At 36.5% G+C, this 18,676-nt stretch overlaps 1 protein-coding gene across 4 annotated transcripts in view; it reads right to left on the minus strand.

Annotated features, from left to right (window-relative positions):
* Positions 1–4,862: 4,862 nt before the first annotated feature.
* Positions 4,863–18,676, minus strand: part of LOC127850667 (uncharacterized) — a 61,645-nt gene continuing 47,831 nt past the window's right edge. For 2 of the 4 annotated variants that reach the window (XM_052383846.1, XM_052383848.1), the window contains one exon: positions 4,863–7,244. In XM_052383846.1, the coding sequence (XP_052239806.1) occupies positions 5,458–7,244 (1,787 nt within the window). In that variant the 3' untranslated portion in view covers positions 4,863–5,457. Of the gene's footprint in view, positions 7,564–8,638; positions 8,708–9,973; positions 10,074–14,751; positions 14,812–18,676 lie in introns of all 4 variants that reach the window. The other 2 variants (XM_052383844.1, XM_052383845.1) reach the window with 2 other exon arrangements.

Below are 18,676 nucleotides of genomic sequence, written 5' to 3' on the forward strand. Positions count from 1 at the left end.
ATCAGAGACGTCGTGAAGATAAGACAGCAGCGCAACGAAAGTCCGGACAACCGGAACGCAAAAGTAAATCCCAAACGAGTCGGCGTGGAAAATGAGCCGTCTCTATCACAAGACAAAATATCGGAACCGGCTCTTGCTGTCCGCGACTTCCATAACAAAAACTGCTTCAGGCTGGGACAGATCTGCGGCTTCTACCGAGACTCCTGCTGCGCGCGCGATACGGAGTACGGATCGAACTCGCCGCTGTGCTGCATCAGGTTTTCCGGCGGCGGAAATTTCCTCCTGAGCGACCGTTACGGGTATTGCGTGCCGAGCTACGCCTCCTACACGTGCGACGAGATGCAGAGGACGTACACCCTTTGGCAGCGTTAAGCGGACGCCGCACTGGAAATGACACAATCCGTACGTGGGGTTGCCTGTCGGATTGTTTTTTTCTCCCGCAAAGTCGTTTGCCAAGACTTTTAACGTTGTTATTCACGTGCGTGAGCTTGCGGGGATTTTACGACGAATAGTGTATCTGATTTTTATAAGATAGCATTAATCTTAGTTACCCGCCTTATGTGCATTCCATTAAGGCACGATACTGTTTTCATATATTCATTTTTGTCGTAGCTCTATCGTCTCGTTTTTCGTTTTTCTCAGTGCACGTTTTTACTCGTGTGCAGAATGCTAGCAGTTATTATTTTGTTGTTTTTATGTTAAATAATTCCCGTTAATATTCATTTAATAAGATTTGAGTAGAATACATTGTTTTACTTTCTCATCAATACATGTTTACATGCTGGCCTTAAATTACGAGAAGTCTGTAGATGTTCTAAAATACATTCTACATTGGAATTTAGTTTGCGAATGATTTCCTTCTGGGTTGGCAACGTGCAATGGCAGATTACAGCCTCATTCTGGGAAAATGGGCTTAATGAAAGTCCGTAAAGTGTCATTCCAGATAAGCCTGTGAAGTTCGCACAGGCTTATCAGGGAAGGTGGACATTCCGCGTGTATAGTATTTTAGGTTCAACGAATGTCTTTGTTTAGCGAAAACGCAGTACATGCGTAAAGTGTCGTCCCTCATTGGCCTGTTCGGACTGCCCAGGCTAATCTGGGAAGACACTTGACGCACATGCAGAAAGCCCAGTTTTCCAAAAAGATGCTCATCTGATCAGTTTCAGTTCGTTAAATGTTTAAATATATCCATACAGGTGTTGTTTTGATTACATTTCAAAACACTCTTTCAACGCGAAATCTCATTCAACAAAAGTGTTAAAATGCCTTAAATTTCTATGTTTAAATGCACATACCATACACAAATTACATAGTCATCTTTTATGTCGATGTGTTTCATTTTAAATGTACATTTTGTGTGTATTCATATTGTATTTTTCCCATGTTTGTCATCCCCTGTGAATATTTCATATTTTGTAAAAAAAAATACTGTTAAGTAATGTTTTTAGTGTGCATCTAGTCAATTAAATACTAGTACAAACACATGTTTTTACGACTATTATTAAATATGCTGATTTGGTAATTAATTGAACCTCGCTCTGAAACAACGGGCTTAATACCTGTGCGTGAAGTGTCGTACCAGATCATCCTGTACAGTCGGCATATGCTAATCAGGGACGACACTGTCAGCTCTTATGGTATATTTTTTTTAAAAGAACGCCTCTTCTTAACGAAAATCTAGTTTAGGCGGAAAGTGTCGTCCCTGATAAAGCTTTGTGGACTGCACATGCTATTCTGCGACGACACTACACGCACATGTGTTAAACTCTATTTTCGCAGTTAATTGGAATAGTGTCGTCCCTCATTAGCCTGTGCAGACTGCACAGGCTAAATTTGGAAGACACTTCACGCACATGCAGATTTCCAAAAAAGATCTTCATCTGATCAGTTTCAGTTCGTTAAATGTATAAATATATCCTCAAAGTTGTTGGTTTGATTGAATTTCAAAACACTCTCTCGGCGATATAAGCGACATCTCATTGAAAAAAAGTATAGAAAATGCCAACATAAACAAAAATTACACTTAAATTTCTATGTTTTAAATACACATACCATACACAAATTACAGAGTCGTCTTTCATGTCGTTTTGGGTCATTTTAAATTTACATCTTATGCACATTAATATTGTATTATTCCCATGTGTGTCGTCCCCTGTGAATATTTCATATTTCGTACCATTTGTTTCACTTTTAAGTCATGTACTTTTAGTGTGCATCTAGTCAATATATTACTAGTACGAAAACATGCATTTACGACTATTATGAAAGATGCTGGTTCTGTGAATGAATTGAGCCTCGCTCTGAAAAAAAACGAGCTTAATGTCTGTGCGTTAAATGTCGTACCAGATCACCCTGTGTAGTTTGTATATGATAATCAGGGACGACACTGTCAGCTTTTATGGTTTAAATGTCGTACCAGATTATCCTGTGCAGTCGGCATATGCTAATCAGGGACGACACTGTCAGCTCGTATGGCTTAAATGTCGTACCAGATTATCCTGTGCTGTCGGTATATGCTAGTCAGGGACGACACTGTCAGCTCCTATGGCTTAAATGTCGTACCAGAGTATCCTGTGCAGTCGGCATATGCTAATCAGGGACGACAATGTCGGCCCTAATGGAATTGTTTTATTAAAAGAACGCCTCTTCTTCACAAAAAGCTAGTTTAGGAGGAAAGTGTCATCCCTGATTAGCCTTTCTGGGCTGCACATGATAATCAGGCACGACACAAAACGCACATATGTTTGACTATATTTTCACAGAGCGAGGCTCATGATTTAATGAATTTTTTTTTCAAAGAATAGTCAACACAAGAAAGCTTCTATACCTGTTTGCCAATATGAATCTGACGATTTATATAGACTAATTTAATACAATTAAGCAACGCTTTGGGAAAACGGGGTTTAATGCATGTGCGTAAAGTATCGAACCATATTAGGCTGTATAGTCCAGTGTTTAATGCATAAGCGGGAAGTGTCTTCACTGATTAAAATGTGCGGACTTCACAGGCTAATATGGGACGACACTTCACGCACATGCATTAAGCTCCGTTTTCCCAGAGCGCGGCTTAATGCTCATTAATAGGCAGTGGGTCCCGAATTCCGTCAGTGGGAAAGTAATGTTTCGTTGCATATATTGTATTAGTTGACACGCTAAAACCATATCTGAAAACAAACAAAATTTTAACACATATTCATATGTATGACTATTGCATGTTAAATTGAATTGCGCGTATTTTTAACTCTCTGTTTGTTTTCACTCGTTAAATGAAGAGTGTGTAAAGCGTGAAAGGTAATGTTTGTGCCATTTGACGAATATGAAACCGAGTATGAAACGAGCATCTTACGCCAACAAATACACGACGGTCGGCACATATGGAAATCTAGCAAAATGCATCCCGATTCTTAAATATAATTAAATCATGTTAAGTACATCATATAGAGTCCTTATATAGCATTTACAAATTCGCTCGCAACTCGTGCAAGTGTAGTGTTAGCTTGTTCCATGTTGACCTTAACAAATGTGCTTTGTTAAAATGAACAGTTTTTAATCGAAGAAATGTCAGTGACGTCTATAACTAATGCCAGTTAAATATAAATTGGATTTATTATATGCTTTTATACGGTTTATGAGAACACGTCAGGATAAACAACTGTTAATTCAATGTTTCAAACAGAGAAAATATAATTATGAACAATTTCAATAATTTTTAACCGGTACCTACGTCATGACGTTATTTTTCGCGTACATTTCTCCCGTAAAACCCTGTTAAAAGCTTAACAAACGATGAAAAAGCATAAGATAAAACTAACTTTGTTGTTATTATTTGATAATCTATTTCTTCAGCAAATGATCATCAGTCACAATATATTAATTCCAAGATTATGTAAATTCATACAAAACCTGTAACTTAATTAACAAATAATGTAAACATTTACGCGCATATGATCCCCCATAACCATAACTTAATTAATTCACTCAATCATGTTTTCACTCAAGACAGCGAAACTTGTGTATTAATTTCTCTGATCATTCGTGAACATAAATCGACTATCTAACACAGCAACAAATTGTCTACTATATGGAAGGACTTTTATAAACAAGTTTCAAAAATGTATCCGTGACGCTATTGATATGGTGTCCGCCTAGCGACCAGGAGGTAACGGGATCGATCCCCTCCTTGACGCTATGGATATGGTGTCCGCCCTGCGACCAGGAGGTAACTGGTTCGATCCCCTCCGTGACGCTATGGATATGGTGTCCGCCCTGCGACAAGGAGGTAACGGGATCGATCCACTACGTAACGCTATGAATATGGTGTCCGCCCTGCGACCAGAAGGTAACTGGTTCGATCCCCTCCGTGACGCTATGGATATGGTGTCCGCCTAGCGACCAGAAGGCAACTGGTTTGATCCCCTCCGTGACGCTATGGATATGGTGTCCGCCCTGCGACCAGGAGGTAATGGGATCGACCGACCGAGAGACCGATCGACCAACATGTACAAAGCAATATACCCCCTCTTCTTCGAAGAGGGGCATAAAAGTGAGAATAAATGCATTTCGATGTTATTGTCTTCTCGGTTGGAAAGGAATACATAGTGCTGATTGGCGATACGTTAGTCAATCATGCATTGTCTGTTCTGAGGCTATAAACCATTGATTAGGGATGGGTTTTATCACTTCTTGAGTGCACATTTCTACGCACATCAAGTGTAAATGAGTGAATAAAAATATGGACTTTGTTAAACTTGGTATTGCATTGTGTTCAAGTACTATATTAAAGATTTAATTTGCAAAGAACTACAAAAAGGTTAGCATAAGCATTTCGTGCTCGGGTAATACAGTATACACAAAAGCATTAATTTAAATTTACAAATGTATTCATAGCAAACAAGCTCTATTCATATATGTTCATTATTCAATGCAGTAACACATTTATGTATCAAATCTTTATATTCTCCATCCAATTCCTGCGCAATTGAGGAAGATTGTATGTAGCGTATATCTTGATTTTTTATTCATTTGTAAAACGATTTATTTACAATTTGAACCGTAAAATGGCTTATTGACCTTGCTGGACACACGTGTATATTCCACGTGAAGGTAAATATATGAATTATATGTATAGTCGTAGTGGTTGATTATAACTTCTGATTCTAAAGTGCGTCCAAAAGATTCATAACAAAAAATATAAGAGCACGTGCATATACCAATTTACACATCATCATGCGTATTTGACAGAAATACGAGAGTATTCAACACACCAATTCAGAGTGTACAATGTAGCGATGTTAATATTTTGAAACATACAAATACATTGCCTCTTCTTACAGTTTATAATACATGTACATATCATTAAATTACATAATCGAGACTAACTAACTGGTCACAAATATCTTATATTTAACATAGGTTTATAGTTATTTTTTAATGTCGTTACATTGTTATATTGTTCTTTTAACCACTTATGAGACGCATAATACGCAGGATGTGCCAGTTAGCGGCGTTGTTTGTACGGTCCCAACGCAACGACCACTCGTAGTAATGTAACGCTCCTGCATAGTCTCCTTCCATTTCGTAACAATGCCCCAGCAAGTTGAGTGCTGTCTCTTGGTGATATATGTTGAGGTTATTTCTTATATCTATATAAGCCTCGAGGACTCCCATAGCATGAAGCTGTTTGTCACGTTCACCGAGTCCTCCATACGTGAGATACTGCAGATAGTATAGAAACGGACGGGCATCCACCTCAGCACTGTCCATCCATTGTTTTTCAATGTCATGTCTCTGTTCCACTTCCTCTTCAGTGATATTGCGATTCATTTCAAACAATAATATTGCAGGAGTGCAATACGATTCTTGCCTTACAAAACTGACACAAGATACGAATGGCAGTTCACTAAATTCCTCTTCTTTGTTACATGCTAACATATTAGCAAACACCTTCAGATCCCTGTCTCCCTCTAGTCTTCTAACTGCACACACAGCCTTGACCTTGCTGTGATACCTCCTTTCCACATCCTCCAACACTCGAACTGCCGCTTGAAAATGACCACTGCAGTATAGCATAGAAGCAAACTTTAAGCGACTAGAAGCTACATCCAAATTTAAGGAATATTGGACACGCCTTATATTTTCGCTGTCAAGAACGTTTTGTAGTCGCAAATAGTAAGATGATTGAACTGAAATTTGTAACGCATAAAGGTGTTTAATCAATTCAAGAGCAGCAGTCTTTGACATGGCATTCCTTGAGTTTTCAAAACAATTGCGTATTACATATTTTAATATATGCTCGAAGGTTGTATGAGAACTGCCCTGTCCTTGTTTGATTCTCATTAACGTGTTTTTTTTTAATCTTTCCAAGCACTCAAACTTCAGCAGTAATCTGATGCTGTTATGTAAAAATGAACCCCTTAGTTCTCCAGCCTGTACATTATGCCGCATACTACACGCTTGTAACCGACAACTTATATAATCTATATCAATACAAAAAACATCTTGTAAGTTATTCCTTATCAACGAGTCTATATACACTAAAAGGCGTTTCTGCAGCAACTTTGAGAGTTTCCCATCGAACAAGTTCACACCTTCTATGATATAATGCGGAAGCCTTCCCAATCGCAGCCATCGCCTTAATACGTGTAAACAGAGCAAAAGTACAAACATAAGGTTATGTTCGCACCACAGAGAAGGATGTGTTCTTTCTATGGTGAAAAACATTATAGTTTTACAATGAAAGCTTGTAATAGCATACCCCACAATGTTAGCAAATAATGATTTTTTGATAAGTTTTAAAACAATGTAACATTTTATTTGAGTCATATTGAAGCTAAACATTAACATTCGTTCTATCAGGTTTGGAGACAGTCGCCATTCTTCTCGCGTGTAATCACTGTCTGGATGTCCTGCTGGTACCAGGAAACACGGAGCTATCCGTGCAGCCTCGAGAAGCTGAACAGGTGGCCAGTGTTTACCTCTACATCTGTCTATCCAGTGCTGTATTTCAGGAAGAGGTTTGCGTACATGAAATGCATTTACAATATCCCAGTTAGGCAGCCAACTCACAGAAGGCCCATTTTTAGTTGTCTCCCCTTGATGTCTAGCCTCATACGCGATGTATTGTTTCCATCTTTCAGCGCTGAACAGTATTTGCCCAGAATCTTTCCTTACGAACCTGTCATCGGTCAGACTGGTCTCTGGTTCCGGTGTGTAGTCATTGATGACTTGTAGCAAGTACTGTTGAGGTGGAGTGGTGTTGTCGTGGAGCATCAGAAGGTTACTCATCCCAGTCCTCCAGTCTTCCCAGATGGTCATGATATTGATTATGTGGTTACTGTATAGGAAATCAATATCAGACTGGAGACCGGGAGTTGTGGTCCCTTCCGACTGGCTCCCGAAATGAAAACACTCAATGTTCATTCCTTCTAGTTGACATGCTATTTTCTCAATGTGCTCCATCCGCAAGTAAGTTCTCCTCCGCTCCAATACAGTTTCCTGCCCAGCTCCACTGTCGTCAAGTGCGTCAAACATCCGAATAGACAATTCTGTGAAATGCTCTGGAATCTAAATATGCATATATTATATTACTTTCAATTAGTTTTGATCATTTGTACGTATATATTAAGCATAGGTTTGCAATATTTTCGATACACATTGCGTATATTATTTGTTTAATTTTATATAAATTAATTACATGTTTCTGTTAATAACTCTTTACTAGTACATCTTATTTTATCGTTTTTATAAAACATGCAGCAGATGAAATATATCAAAACCAAATGTATTGAAAGTACTTAATATAAAATAGTTTTAAGTATGTAAGTATATTAAATCGACGAACATGTATACGAGAACCGATAAATCCATACGCTCGCTGATAGATATAAATCAGATATGATTCAAAATCAATAGGTTGAAGTCTTATTTAAAATTGTGATTTGCTCCGTTTGATGAAAGAATATATTTCCAAATGAAGGATGTATCTGTTTTGAATGTTTTTTAACCGAACATGTGTCATTATGTAAATGTGGATGCCCAGGTTGCCTGATTGTGAGTCGGAGACCGACCCGTCGGTTTGCATGCCTGCAAGTCGTTGTTTCAGTTAGCCAGTCAGAAAGTTTATCAGTCACTCCTTGTGTCTAGGCTGTCTATCTATATATTTGTCTGTCTGTCTGTTCGCCCGCTCTGCCTGTCCAAAGAAAGACTGACTTACTTCTTCAACGATGCCTGTCTGTATTCTTAACTTCAGATTAGCCTATGCAATCATCATAGGATGATCAGGGACGACACTTTCCGCCGAAAGTGGATTTTTTTCTGAAGAGTATTCTTTTAAAAGAGAACACTAAAAAGCGGAAAGTGTCGTCCCTGATTACCCTGTGCGGAATACACAGGCCGGTATGGACTGGCTATTGTGGGACGATATTTAAGGCACATGACCAAAGCCCCGTTTTCACAGAGCGCGCCTCATGTATATATGTGGCTTTCTTGTCTGTCTATTTTTACATTTCTGTGTGGTCAACAATTTGTGTGTCTCTCAGTCGGTTTGCCCGTATCTCTGAGAACGTGTTCAGTATTCCTTATGTTCAGTATTAACTATCGATACAAACAACTAGTTTACAAACAAATGCTAATGATATACCTGCATGATTGATTGAAGGTTTTGATAACGCTTTTTGTTCGACGCTCTTCTGACACAAATATCGCCTTCCTAATAAAAAACATGTACCATGATTAGCAAAAATTATATACTAAAATCTCTGTTTATACGATTCGAAATTTGAATGAAAATATAATTGCAAGTTAATATCAATTAATATAAAAGAACACAACAGTTAATTACATGATCTACTTGATCAAAGTGACTCGCCTGTCATTGGCTTTTATGGATAATCATATCAAATATATATTTAAATCAGATTGTTGAAAATCACAATGCATTAATAACTTATGTTGTAGAATAAATACATGTACATAATTATTTAGTATTCAAGTGTTTCGCTTGCGTATTCGTAAAAAGGAAATATTTAGAGGATAATACACGGCTGAGCCGGGGCGGGCACCGATAATCGGCGCGCAGGGAGCATAACGGCCCGTATTAACGTATATAATATATACCTAACTTTGTTTTGTTTATCTTTGTTTTTTTTTCTCTAAAATGTATTACAGAACCAGCTTTTTGTACTTTTATTTTCATTGAATTGATTACGCAATTTATGACGTATTTCTGTGACGTAATTTCTGTGACGAAACAACAGTCTTAGCTATTCGGACGTGGAAGGTTTATATAGAATATGTTGGAGCATCGAACGAAAACAAAAACGTATTTCGGATTGTGCATTCGTCGTGCACAATTGGAAGCCTTGATAAAATTATTGTAATCGCTCTGACAAGTAATTCAATTTTATAAATCGTGTTTGGTGACAGTGGGTAGCATTCGCTTCAATCGTTTAAAGTGGCCTTTTACAGATTTTGGCATGTTTTGAAGTTATTCATTAAATTCTTTATATTGATAAATGTAATCATTGTATCGTAAAAGCTCCAGTAAAAACTCAAGAATAAAATTTAAAAAAGGAAAAAAACATTGCCTAAAGCAGGTTTCGAACCAGTGACCCCTGGAGTCCTGCCGAGGTCTTGAAGTAAAAATGTTTTAGCCCTCTCGGCTATTCATCGGAGTATACATAGTAGTGTATTGTATACCTTATATACGCAATCTTCGTAGTTTCACAAAATTTAACGACAGCAACAGAACTCTCCAAATTATTCAATCGTTTCGCGTTGCAACGCTTTATAATTTTAAGGTTTTAAAATCGTCAAAAGATGCATATAATGGCTATGTTAGACCATGGTAATGTTTCTCGTTTGAAGTAATTTCTATGACGAAACGCAACCGTTTAAGCTACTATAAGTATTGTGTAAGTTATAATGTTACAAAAACATGCTAACATAACATATAGGATTCTTTGAAAGCACAAACCTTGTTCTGCATCCTTGATAATCTTGGCGCGGTTTCCATATCAACTGAAAGTGTCCACATCTTGCTAAACGCAACCTGTACTTCTTCAAACTCGTGTAACCTGAACGTATCAAGAATTAATCATTATTAACATGCGATCTGCGATACTATTACGATGCTTCATACGTTTAAATATTAGGTACATCCCCCAATCAAATAAGAAAAAATTTAACTCAGAGTAATATATTTAACTTCAAGCTCGCAATAAATCGTATCACGGAACATATCTCATTTCATTTCGCGCGTGCATAAGGCTGCACAACACACTTTGTAGCCACCAATGCGAGTTGGCCCCGGTCAAATTTGTAAATAAAGAGAACATTGCTTAAGTAAGCACTGTTTGAGTGTCTAAATAATAATGAATGTCAGGCTTGAGTTGTGGTGATTTTTCTTGGATGTTTGTAAGTTACCAAAACATTGGTATTGCAACTAAAGCTGAATACAGGAAGTAGAATTAATGCAATTCGAAAACAGGTGTAATGCTGGCTCCGGACAGTATTTCTGTTGAAAATTTGGCTTATGGACATTGAACTATTACAAAAAATCTAACCCCTTGACCCCCAATTTTCTCCATAGCTGTTTAGTACTTGATAAGTTAGCTATGTAAAAAGCACTGTTTTCATGCACCTTGCCGCAAGGGTCTCGCGAGTGGGCGAAGTGGGCGATTTCTTCGCCCAATTTATCTTCACTTCGCACATTAATATCATGAATGCGAAGTGATTTCTCCTCCTTTTAATGATTTACTTTGTGCCAGACATTGACCGATTAAAATCAATTTGATGTGGAGAATTGGACACAATAGAATTCTCAGCAATAAGTTGCCCCATTTACAGGTCATGCAAAGTTGAACATTCAAAAGAACAGTCTGGAGCTATAACACTTCTTGAAATTGTTAATAGATGATGCCTTGATTAATTGCCTTCTGCTTGCTACCAATAACTATGATTCAGCAAAGTTAAATGGCCCATTAAAACAGTACTATTAAACTAAGAAATGATCAAATGGGAAGATGTTACCTAGCACCGGCAATAGATACATGGGGCCCATTTACAGGTCAGATTTGGAATCTCTGCTATAAAATGAGATTTTAAATGAACTTTAAATCTAGAGATTTTAAATGAATTTTAAATTTAATACAAATATTTGTAACAAAATATAAATGTGATTGTATGTTGAATTGCTTAAAATTAACAAGGAAGTGAATAGATTCTGAACATTACTGGCTTGTTACTATTGAAGTTTATTTGATACACCTGTTCTGAAGAAAAAAAAATTAAAAGTACAATCATGATCATCAATCGATGAGAAATAAGGAAACTGTCAGTTTTATACATTTAACATGTCTTATTGTATAAAACATCGAAGAGTTGATTGAAAGCTGAACAGAAACCACTATCCATTAAGTTGCTGCAAAATATACGTAAAACTAAGATTTATGACGCAAATGTACCATTTCTCCCAAAAATGTGGCCAAATCTCCCTATTTCACTTTAGGGAGAAGTGACTTCTCCCAAAATTTTGAGCTTAGCTAGACCCCTGCAAGTTGCGTCTGACAGAAAGTGGCAGTTTATATGTGAAACGGGCTTAAAAAGGCTCGGAAACACACATAATTCTGATGATTTCGTTTGAAATAATCAATACTATATCATTTTTCCTCAACTCATTGGATTGAATGTTCTTGATTTTTCAGAAGGCACACCCTCAACCATTCTGGAAATGTGCTAGGTTTATTTTCTGATTTGCGAGGTGACCAGTTTTCAGACATTGATTCACTCCTGCTTGTGTACGAGATTGGCCGAGACTGTATATTGCCACATAAGGGAAACATATTTTATTCCGTATTCTGCTTTCAAGGGGCTATGCCATATAAAAGTGTACCCAAGGGACAAATTCTTTGGAAAACAAAATGTGTTTGTGAAACACAATGTCCCCCTATATGACGTTTGACCTTGTAGGATAACCTTGACCCTTTACCACTCAAAATGTGCAGCTCCATGAGATACACATGCATTTCAAATATAAAATTGCTAGCTTCAATTATGCAGAAGTTACATTACATGAGCAATTTTGACCCATATATTTGACCTTGAAGGATGACCTTGACCTTGACCTTTCACCACTAAAAATGTGCAGCTCCATTAGATACACAAGCATGCCAAATATCAAGTTGCTATCTTCAATATTGCAAAAGTATGAATAAAATTAGCGATTTGGGTCACATATATTTGACCTCTGATCTTGAAGGATGACCTTGACCTTTACCTTTACCACTCAAAATGTGCAGCTCCATGAGATACACATGCATGCCAAATATCAAGTTGCTATCTTCAATATTGCAAAAGTACTCATAAAACGAGCGATTTTGGCCACATATATTTGACATCTGACCTTGAAGGATGACCTTGACCTTTCACCACTCAAATTGTGCAGCTCCATGAGATAAACATGCATGCCAAATATGAAGTTGCTATCTTGAATATTGAAATACTGCAAAAGTGTACATTAGATGAGCGATTTTGACCCATATATTTGACCTTTGACCTTGAAGGATGACCTTGACCTTTCACCACTCAAAATGTGCAGCTCCATGAGATACATTTGCATGCCAAATATCAAGTTCCTATCTTCAATATTGCACAAGTTATTGCAAATGTTAAAGTTGGCGCAAACCAACCAACAGACCAACCAACAGACCAACAAACAGGGCAACAAGGGCTGTTTGTAAAACATGCATGCCCCCCATATTGGCTGTCCGTTGTAGTGGCAGCCATTGTGTGAATACCATTTTTGTCACTGTGACCATGACCTTTAACCCAGTGACCTGAAAATCAATAGGGGTCATCTGCGAGTCACGATCAATGTACCTATGAAGTGTCATGATCCTAGGCAAAAGCGTTCTTAAGTTATCATCTGAAAATCATTTTACTATTTCGGGTCACCGTGACCTTGACCTTTGACCTTGTGACCTCAAAATCAATAGGGATCATCTGCAAGTCATGATCAATCTACCTATGAAGTTTCATGATCCTTGGCGTATGCGTTCTTGAGTTATCATCCGAAAACCATTTTACAATTTCGGGTCACCGTGACCTTGACCTTTGACCTAGTGACCTCAAAATCAATAGGGGTCATCTGCGAGTCATGATCAATCTACCCATGAAGTGTCATGATCCTAGGCGTATGCGTTCTTGAGTTATCATCCGGAAACCATTTTACTATTTCGGGTCACCGTGACCTTGACCTTTGACCTAGTGACCTCAAAATCTATAGGGGTCATCTGCAAGTTATGATCAATGTACCTATGAAGTTTCATGATCCTAGGCCCAAGCGTTCTTGAGTTATCGTCTGACAACCACCTGGTGGACGGACGGACCGACCGACCTACCGACCGACCGACATGAGCAAAGCAATATACCCCCTCTTCTTCGAAGGGGGGCATAAAAACAATATGTCCCCCACTTCTATAGTGGGGGACATTAAAAACCCTGGTTTTGGTGAAAGTACGATTGTATATGAACTGATACAACTCGCTATATATAACACACAGTTTTTTCCATTCTATGGTAGAAATCATATAATAATATGCGGATTGTTTGTTTGACCCTTTTTGCGTTAACATGTTTACGTCGTGCTGGTATTCAATATCTCCATAAGTTTGACATGGTCAATAACTAAGCATGATAGCGCAGTTTGTTAAAGTGGTGTCAACTGTCATATTTTGAATTGCAGCTTAGGCATGTTTGTGTGTGATACTAACTTTTTGTATTGTCCGATTGTTTACCAACTTGTTTCTGACAAATGATCATTGTTTAACTTTATAAGTTATGTTTTATTAAAGTGCATTTATATAAAAATTTATAATTTGGAAACCCAGTTTTCCATGCCGTAGTCCCGTCAACTAACACTTATGCATTGATTTGTTCGGAAACAATACATATTTAATGTATTTTATTCCGTTCGCTTAAAGATTTTTAAGATACTGCATTATTGAACATCAGCTGATAAATACGCGCCGATTTTAACAAACGTTAAACAACATTCTATCTCGGATAAGTGGCAACACTGTTGAAGCAAAAGCGGTGTTCGGGATCAATATCTTAGCCATCATATTGTGTTAGTACTGTAGCTGAACCCGTTGTGGTTAGTTCATTGTTTACAATATCTACCATGTACATTGAATTTGCGATTAAATAAAGAACATTCCTGACTTACCGACACACACATGAATGGTCATAATTATGGAAGCGTTTGCATTGTATATGATATAAAATATACTTTATTGCAGTATAATTGTTATATCCAGGCCTTCATTTTTAGATCTAATATCAGAAACAAGTGGGTCAAACGTCCAAGGTAACTTTACAGCCCCAATTATTCGGCCGGATTTTAATTGAACAGAAGACAACGGCTCATTCAGCCGGATTTAATTTGACAGCAAGATAACGGATCAATCCCGTAAAACTGAAATTACACAATACAAAAAACTTACAAAATGCATGACAAAATAACCCGTAAAATAACAGGGTTACACAACTATTAAAATTGTAATCTTAGGCCTTTAGCATTATACAAGATGTACATAAGATTTTACTGTCCATCACTCTGAGCATTTAGAATTCAAAACAATAAAAGGCAGTACTGAACGTTTAAGGAATGATGGATTTAGTTGAGTTATTCAAATAATTACAACCAAATAACAGCATATCACAACAATGTTGCAATAACTACATTTAACTTACACAACGGTGAGACCAATTAGATTGGACTGGATATCGAGGTATGCGTGGCGTTGTAGATGGCTGTAAAATGATACAAAACATCGGTAAATAAAAAAGGAACTGGATCTATCATGTATTACACTAGTCCAAATAATTAGACGTAATTTACCGATTACGTCTAAACAACGCCTAACGTCGTTTTCCTATAGCAAATTGATTTCAACTTAAACTTCAGTTTTTCTCGTTAAATCTTTGCTAATGCATAAAATTATCATTAATTAGACATAAATGTGAGCGATTACCTCTTAAATGTGTAAAAATTGTGCTTTATAACCACTTTTGTACATTTTAAAAATAACATACACAACACAGTGTGGTTGTCGTTTATAGAATTACATTGAATTATTTTGAACGAAATTATTTTTTGAATAGGTTACACATAACCAATTGTTGTTGTACAACAAACCACATCACTTTTTAGCTTTCTGTACTCACTAATTAAATGAAACCTATTTGTGTGTGTTAAAACTACCAGTTGTATCACGGAGTGTATATTGATAGGAGATGAATCGAGTATTTGACCCTTACTGTAGTAAATTCAATCTAATGCAAAAACTATTCATCCGATTTTATTGGTTTATACGTTATCTTGTTGCTTATTTATTCCTCTTTCAAAAAATATACGTTTTAGTATATTTCAGTTGTTATAAATGGATTTATAGCGAGATAAACACAAGAAATACACATTTTATGTTTTACCACCGCGCGTTTTATCGTGTTGTGGCTATCGATCTTGTACAAATAGCGTACAGCGAAGCGCCGAGGTTATACATTTTGATGTACCCAATCACGTCTTTTGTTGAATTTTTGTTTCATTTCTCGGCCGATTTTGACAAATTATATATCATTAGAAAGCTTACGTTACGTAGTAAACAGGTATATAAATATATATTAAGTTTTTCTTCTGATTTCGACAGCCCGGCGAGTTATAAATTTAACTTTTGCAAATATCATACCGTTTTGGAGTTTTAGAATCTAGATTTACGGTTGACATGTTCGTACTTAATACCAATTTGTAGCGTTTATATTTGGAGTTCAGTTTTAAAAAGTACATCTTGCTTAGGAGAATAAAACTCTGTATACGATAGATTTTTTTTAAACGAAAGTTATTAAGGAATGAAGGCTGAAGAAAGTAGCGCGCGTTCCTAACGCACTGAGCTGATGCTACGGTCTTGGCGATTATGCTTTTGTATAGAAACCGGCCATTGAATTTCCTTTGCCATGATTATTATATTTTTTATGGAATATATTGTAGTATTTTGTTCACGAAACATATCAATAAAGCTTATTATAAATAAATCTTAATAAATTAACGATTTCAGCTCTTGTTTATAACACAGAAAGGGTGTTAAATTTATGATGAAACAGCGTATATAGCGGACCCTCTCGATTTTATTCGGCTTTGCATGCATACTTGAAATAAAATGGGTGTCAAAAACATTCATCGTTTGCTGTTAATTATCAACGAGGGAATTATGTATAATTATATGAAATGTTATTTACCTTAAATTATCAATTTATTAAAGATTCTTGAAAATCACGGTCGGTGTTACGCGGGTCATTTCGTATTTTGACATCAGGGCATCATGTCCAACTATTCAAAATAAGATTTTTTTTCACTGGGACGATGACGGCTTAGATTTAGACAGGCAGACAGATAGTTTATTCAGACTTATACAACAGTACATCGTCTTCAACTCAAATATATACATTATTTTTAGACGAATTGTTAGGTGATTACACATATAGCAGTGATGATTCTGAGAATGTTGCCATGTTTCTTATCCGTGTAATCTAGAGTCCGTGGTTTGAGCATTTTTATCGCGGTGTTCAATAAAAGATATCTCAATAATCTTGTTTATTGATAGATCTGTGGTTTTATTGCCCCTGTGTTCAGCACAAACCAATTATCTCATTATGATCAGATACTGTGCCGACCAATACTAAATAACACTATGGTGTCATACGCCACAGCAGGGACCTATACTTGTGATCATGGAGTCTAAGTGCAAGACTTAAAAAAGTATGTTGTTTCTCTTGCGGTTGTTAAAGCCAAAACGGGGCTTCCCAGCTGGCGCAGCTGCTGATATTCGGATCTGAATACTTAAACTTATTCAGACCTTGTTCTTAACCGTTGCGCGTTTTACGATATCGGATTTTAGGCGGGAATACAACTCAGTGAAACTATTCAATTTCTTATACAACATTAAGCATATTAACAGTTATTGAAATTAACAATATCAGCGACATCTTTTTAAAGACTAAACACCTTTTCAAGTATCGAATTTAACATGTCAATAAAATATATTAATACCAAAAAAGGTTTTATTTAATATTGTTCACATTTAACCTTTAAATAAAAGTGTCGCTTTAACTATTTTCCGTGTCTTATTAAGCCGCGAATCGTTTTCTAAAAACAGTTAACAAAAAGGGCTACACGTTCTAATTCTTAATGAAATACAAAAATAAGTATAACATAATTAATAACGTCCATAAACACACACGGCAAGATCAAAGTTTTAATGGAAAACTAATATGACATTCCACGTAAATTATTATTTTCGTCTAAATCGAATACTATATATAGAGAAACAATGTATTTATAACCGACCAATGAGGTAACATTATGCAACTTTCAATTTACACAGTGCTATATGGCAACAATATGGAATTTGAACAGTGGTAGTGTTTTAAGGTCTGGACTATCATTACTTGTAAGTTTGTATAAACATTTTTCTAATGCAATTAGTAAAATAATGTTTATATTTTATGTTTAATAATTTATTGCATGATTATTCTGTGCTGTTATATGAATTTGATGCCGTTAAAGCTTCCGACATGAATTCATGTCGGAACGATGCTATTGCAAAATAACGTTAAACGATATTTACATCGACCTCATATTTATAGGAGTAAAGAAAAACGTGACCAAACGATTTCTTGTAAAAATTATAGCGTTGTAAAAATCGGTCAGGTTACATACAACTAATAATCAAGCTAAGGGACAACACAGTTACTCACCTGCGACCTGAATATACAGAACTGTTTTTGCATTTTAAAACTCGGTATGATGATTTGACAAACAATGTGGCGTCTAGATTTTCCCCATATTTTTATGGCGGCTTATGTTTAATAAATATATAAATAAATATGGTTTTTAAAATGCTCACGTAACACATTTCAAACTCGCCGGAGACATATTAGGAAAACATTTAATTATCTCACCAATTTGTTTACGATTGTTCAATAAATATGGCATCTGGGGTTAACAAGCTTTTAATAATTTGAACTATTCAATTAGTGTTTACCCCATATAACCCAGTTTCGAATTTTATCGATATATTTATTTCGACATTTGTCATCTGCGCAATAAATATGACCCCTAAAGTGTTCACAAGGTTTCCCTATAGCAATTTAAGAAAAACTGCCCCACCTCCTCGCAGCCACGGTTTTTAACGGACCAGAACACGTTTTGAAATCGGCCCTGATATCATTGTGACGATTGTTATGGGATATTATCTCTTTCAATTTGAGTTATAAATGTAACATCTAGAGCGGTCAGAAGGTTTCACTATTCAATAAAAATTGCCCCGCCAACTTTCCAACGGACCTGAACAATTTTAGAACTCGGTCGGTATATAATTGGGACAAATGTTCTGACAAAAAATGTGGCATGCAAAGTGTTCACGAGGGGTTTCTTTCAGTTTACCAAATGACAAAGTTTTTGTACTTACGCAATTAATTTTCTTACTCGTTCGCTGTATTACTAGCACACATGTTTGATCGATTTCACGAAGATTGTAAAAAAAGGGTTGCCTCTAGTGTGACATAAATGTAAATAATGGCGACGCACGGACGAATGAAAAAATATTATCACAAAAAGTCT

Source organism: Dreissena polymorpha, chromosome 11, assembly GCF_020536995.1.
Source record: "Dreissena polymorpha isolate Duluth1 chromosome 11, UMN_Dpol_1.0, whole genome shotgun sequence".
NCBI classification, from domain to species: Eukaryota; Metazoa; Mollusca; class Bivalvia; order Myida; family Dreissenidae; genus Dreissena; species Dreissena polymorpha.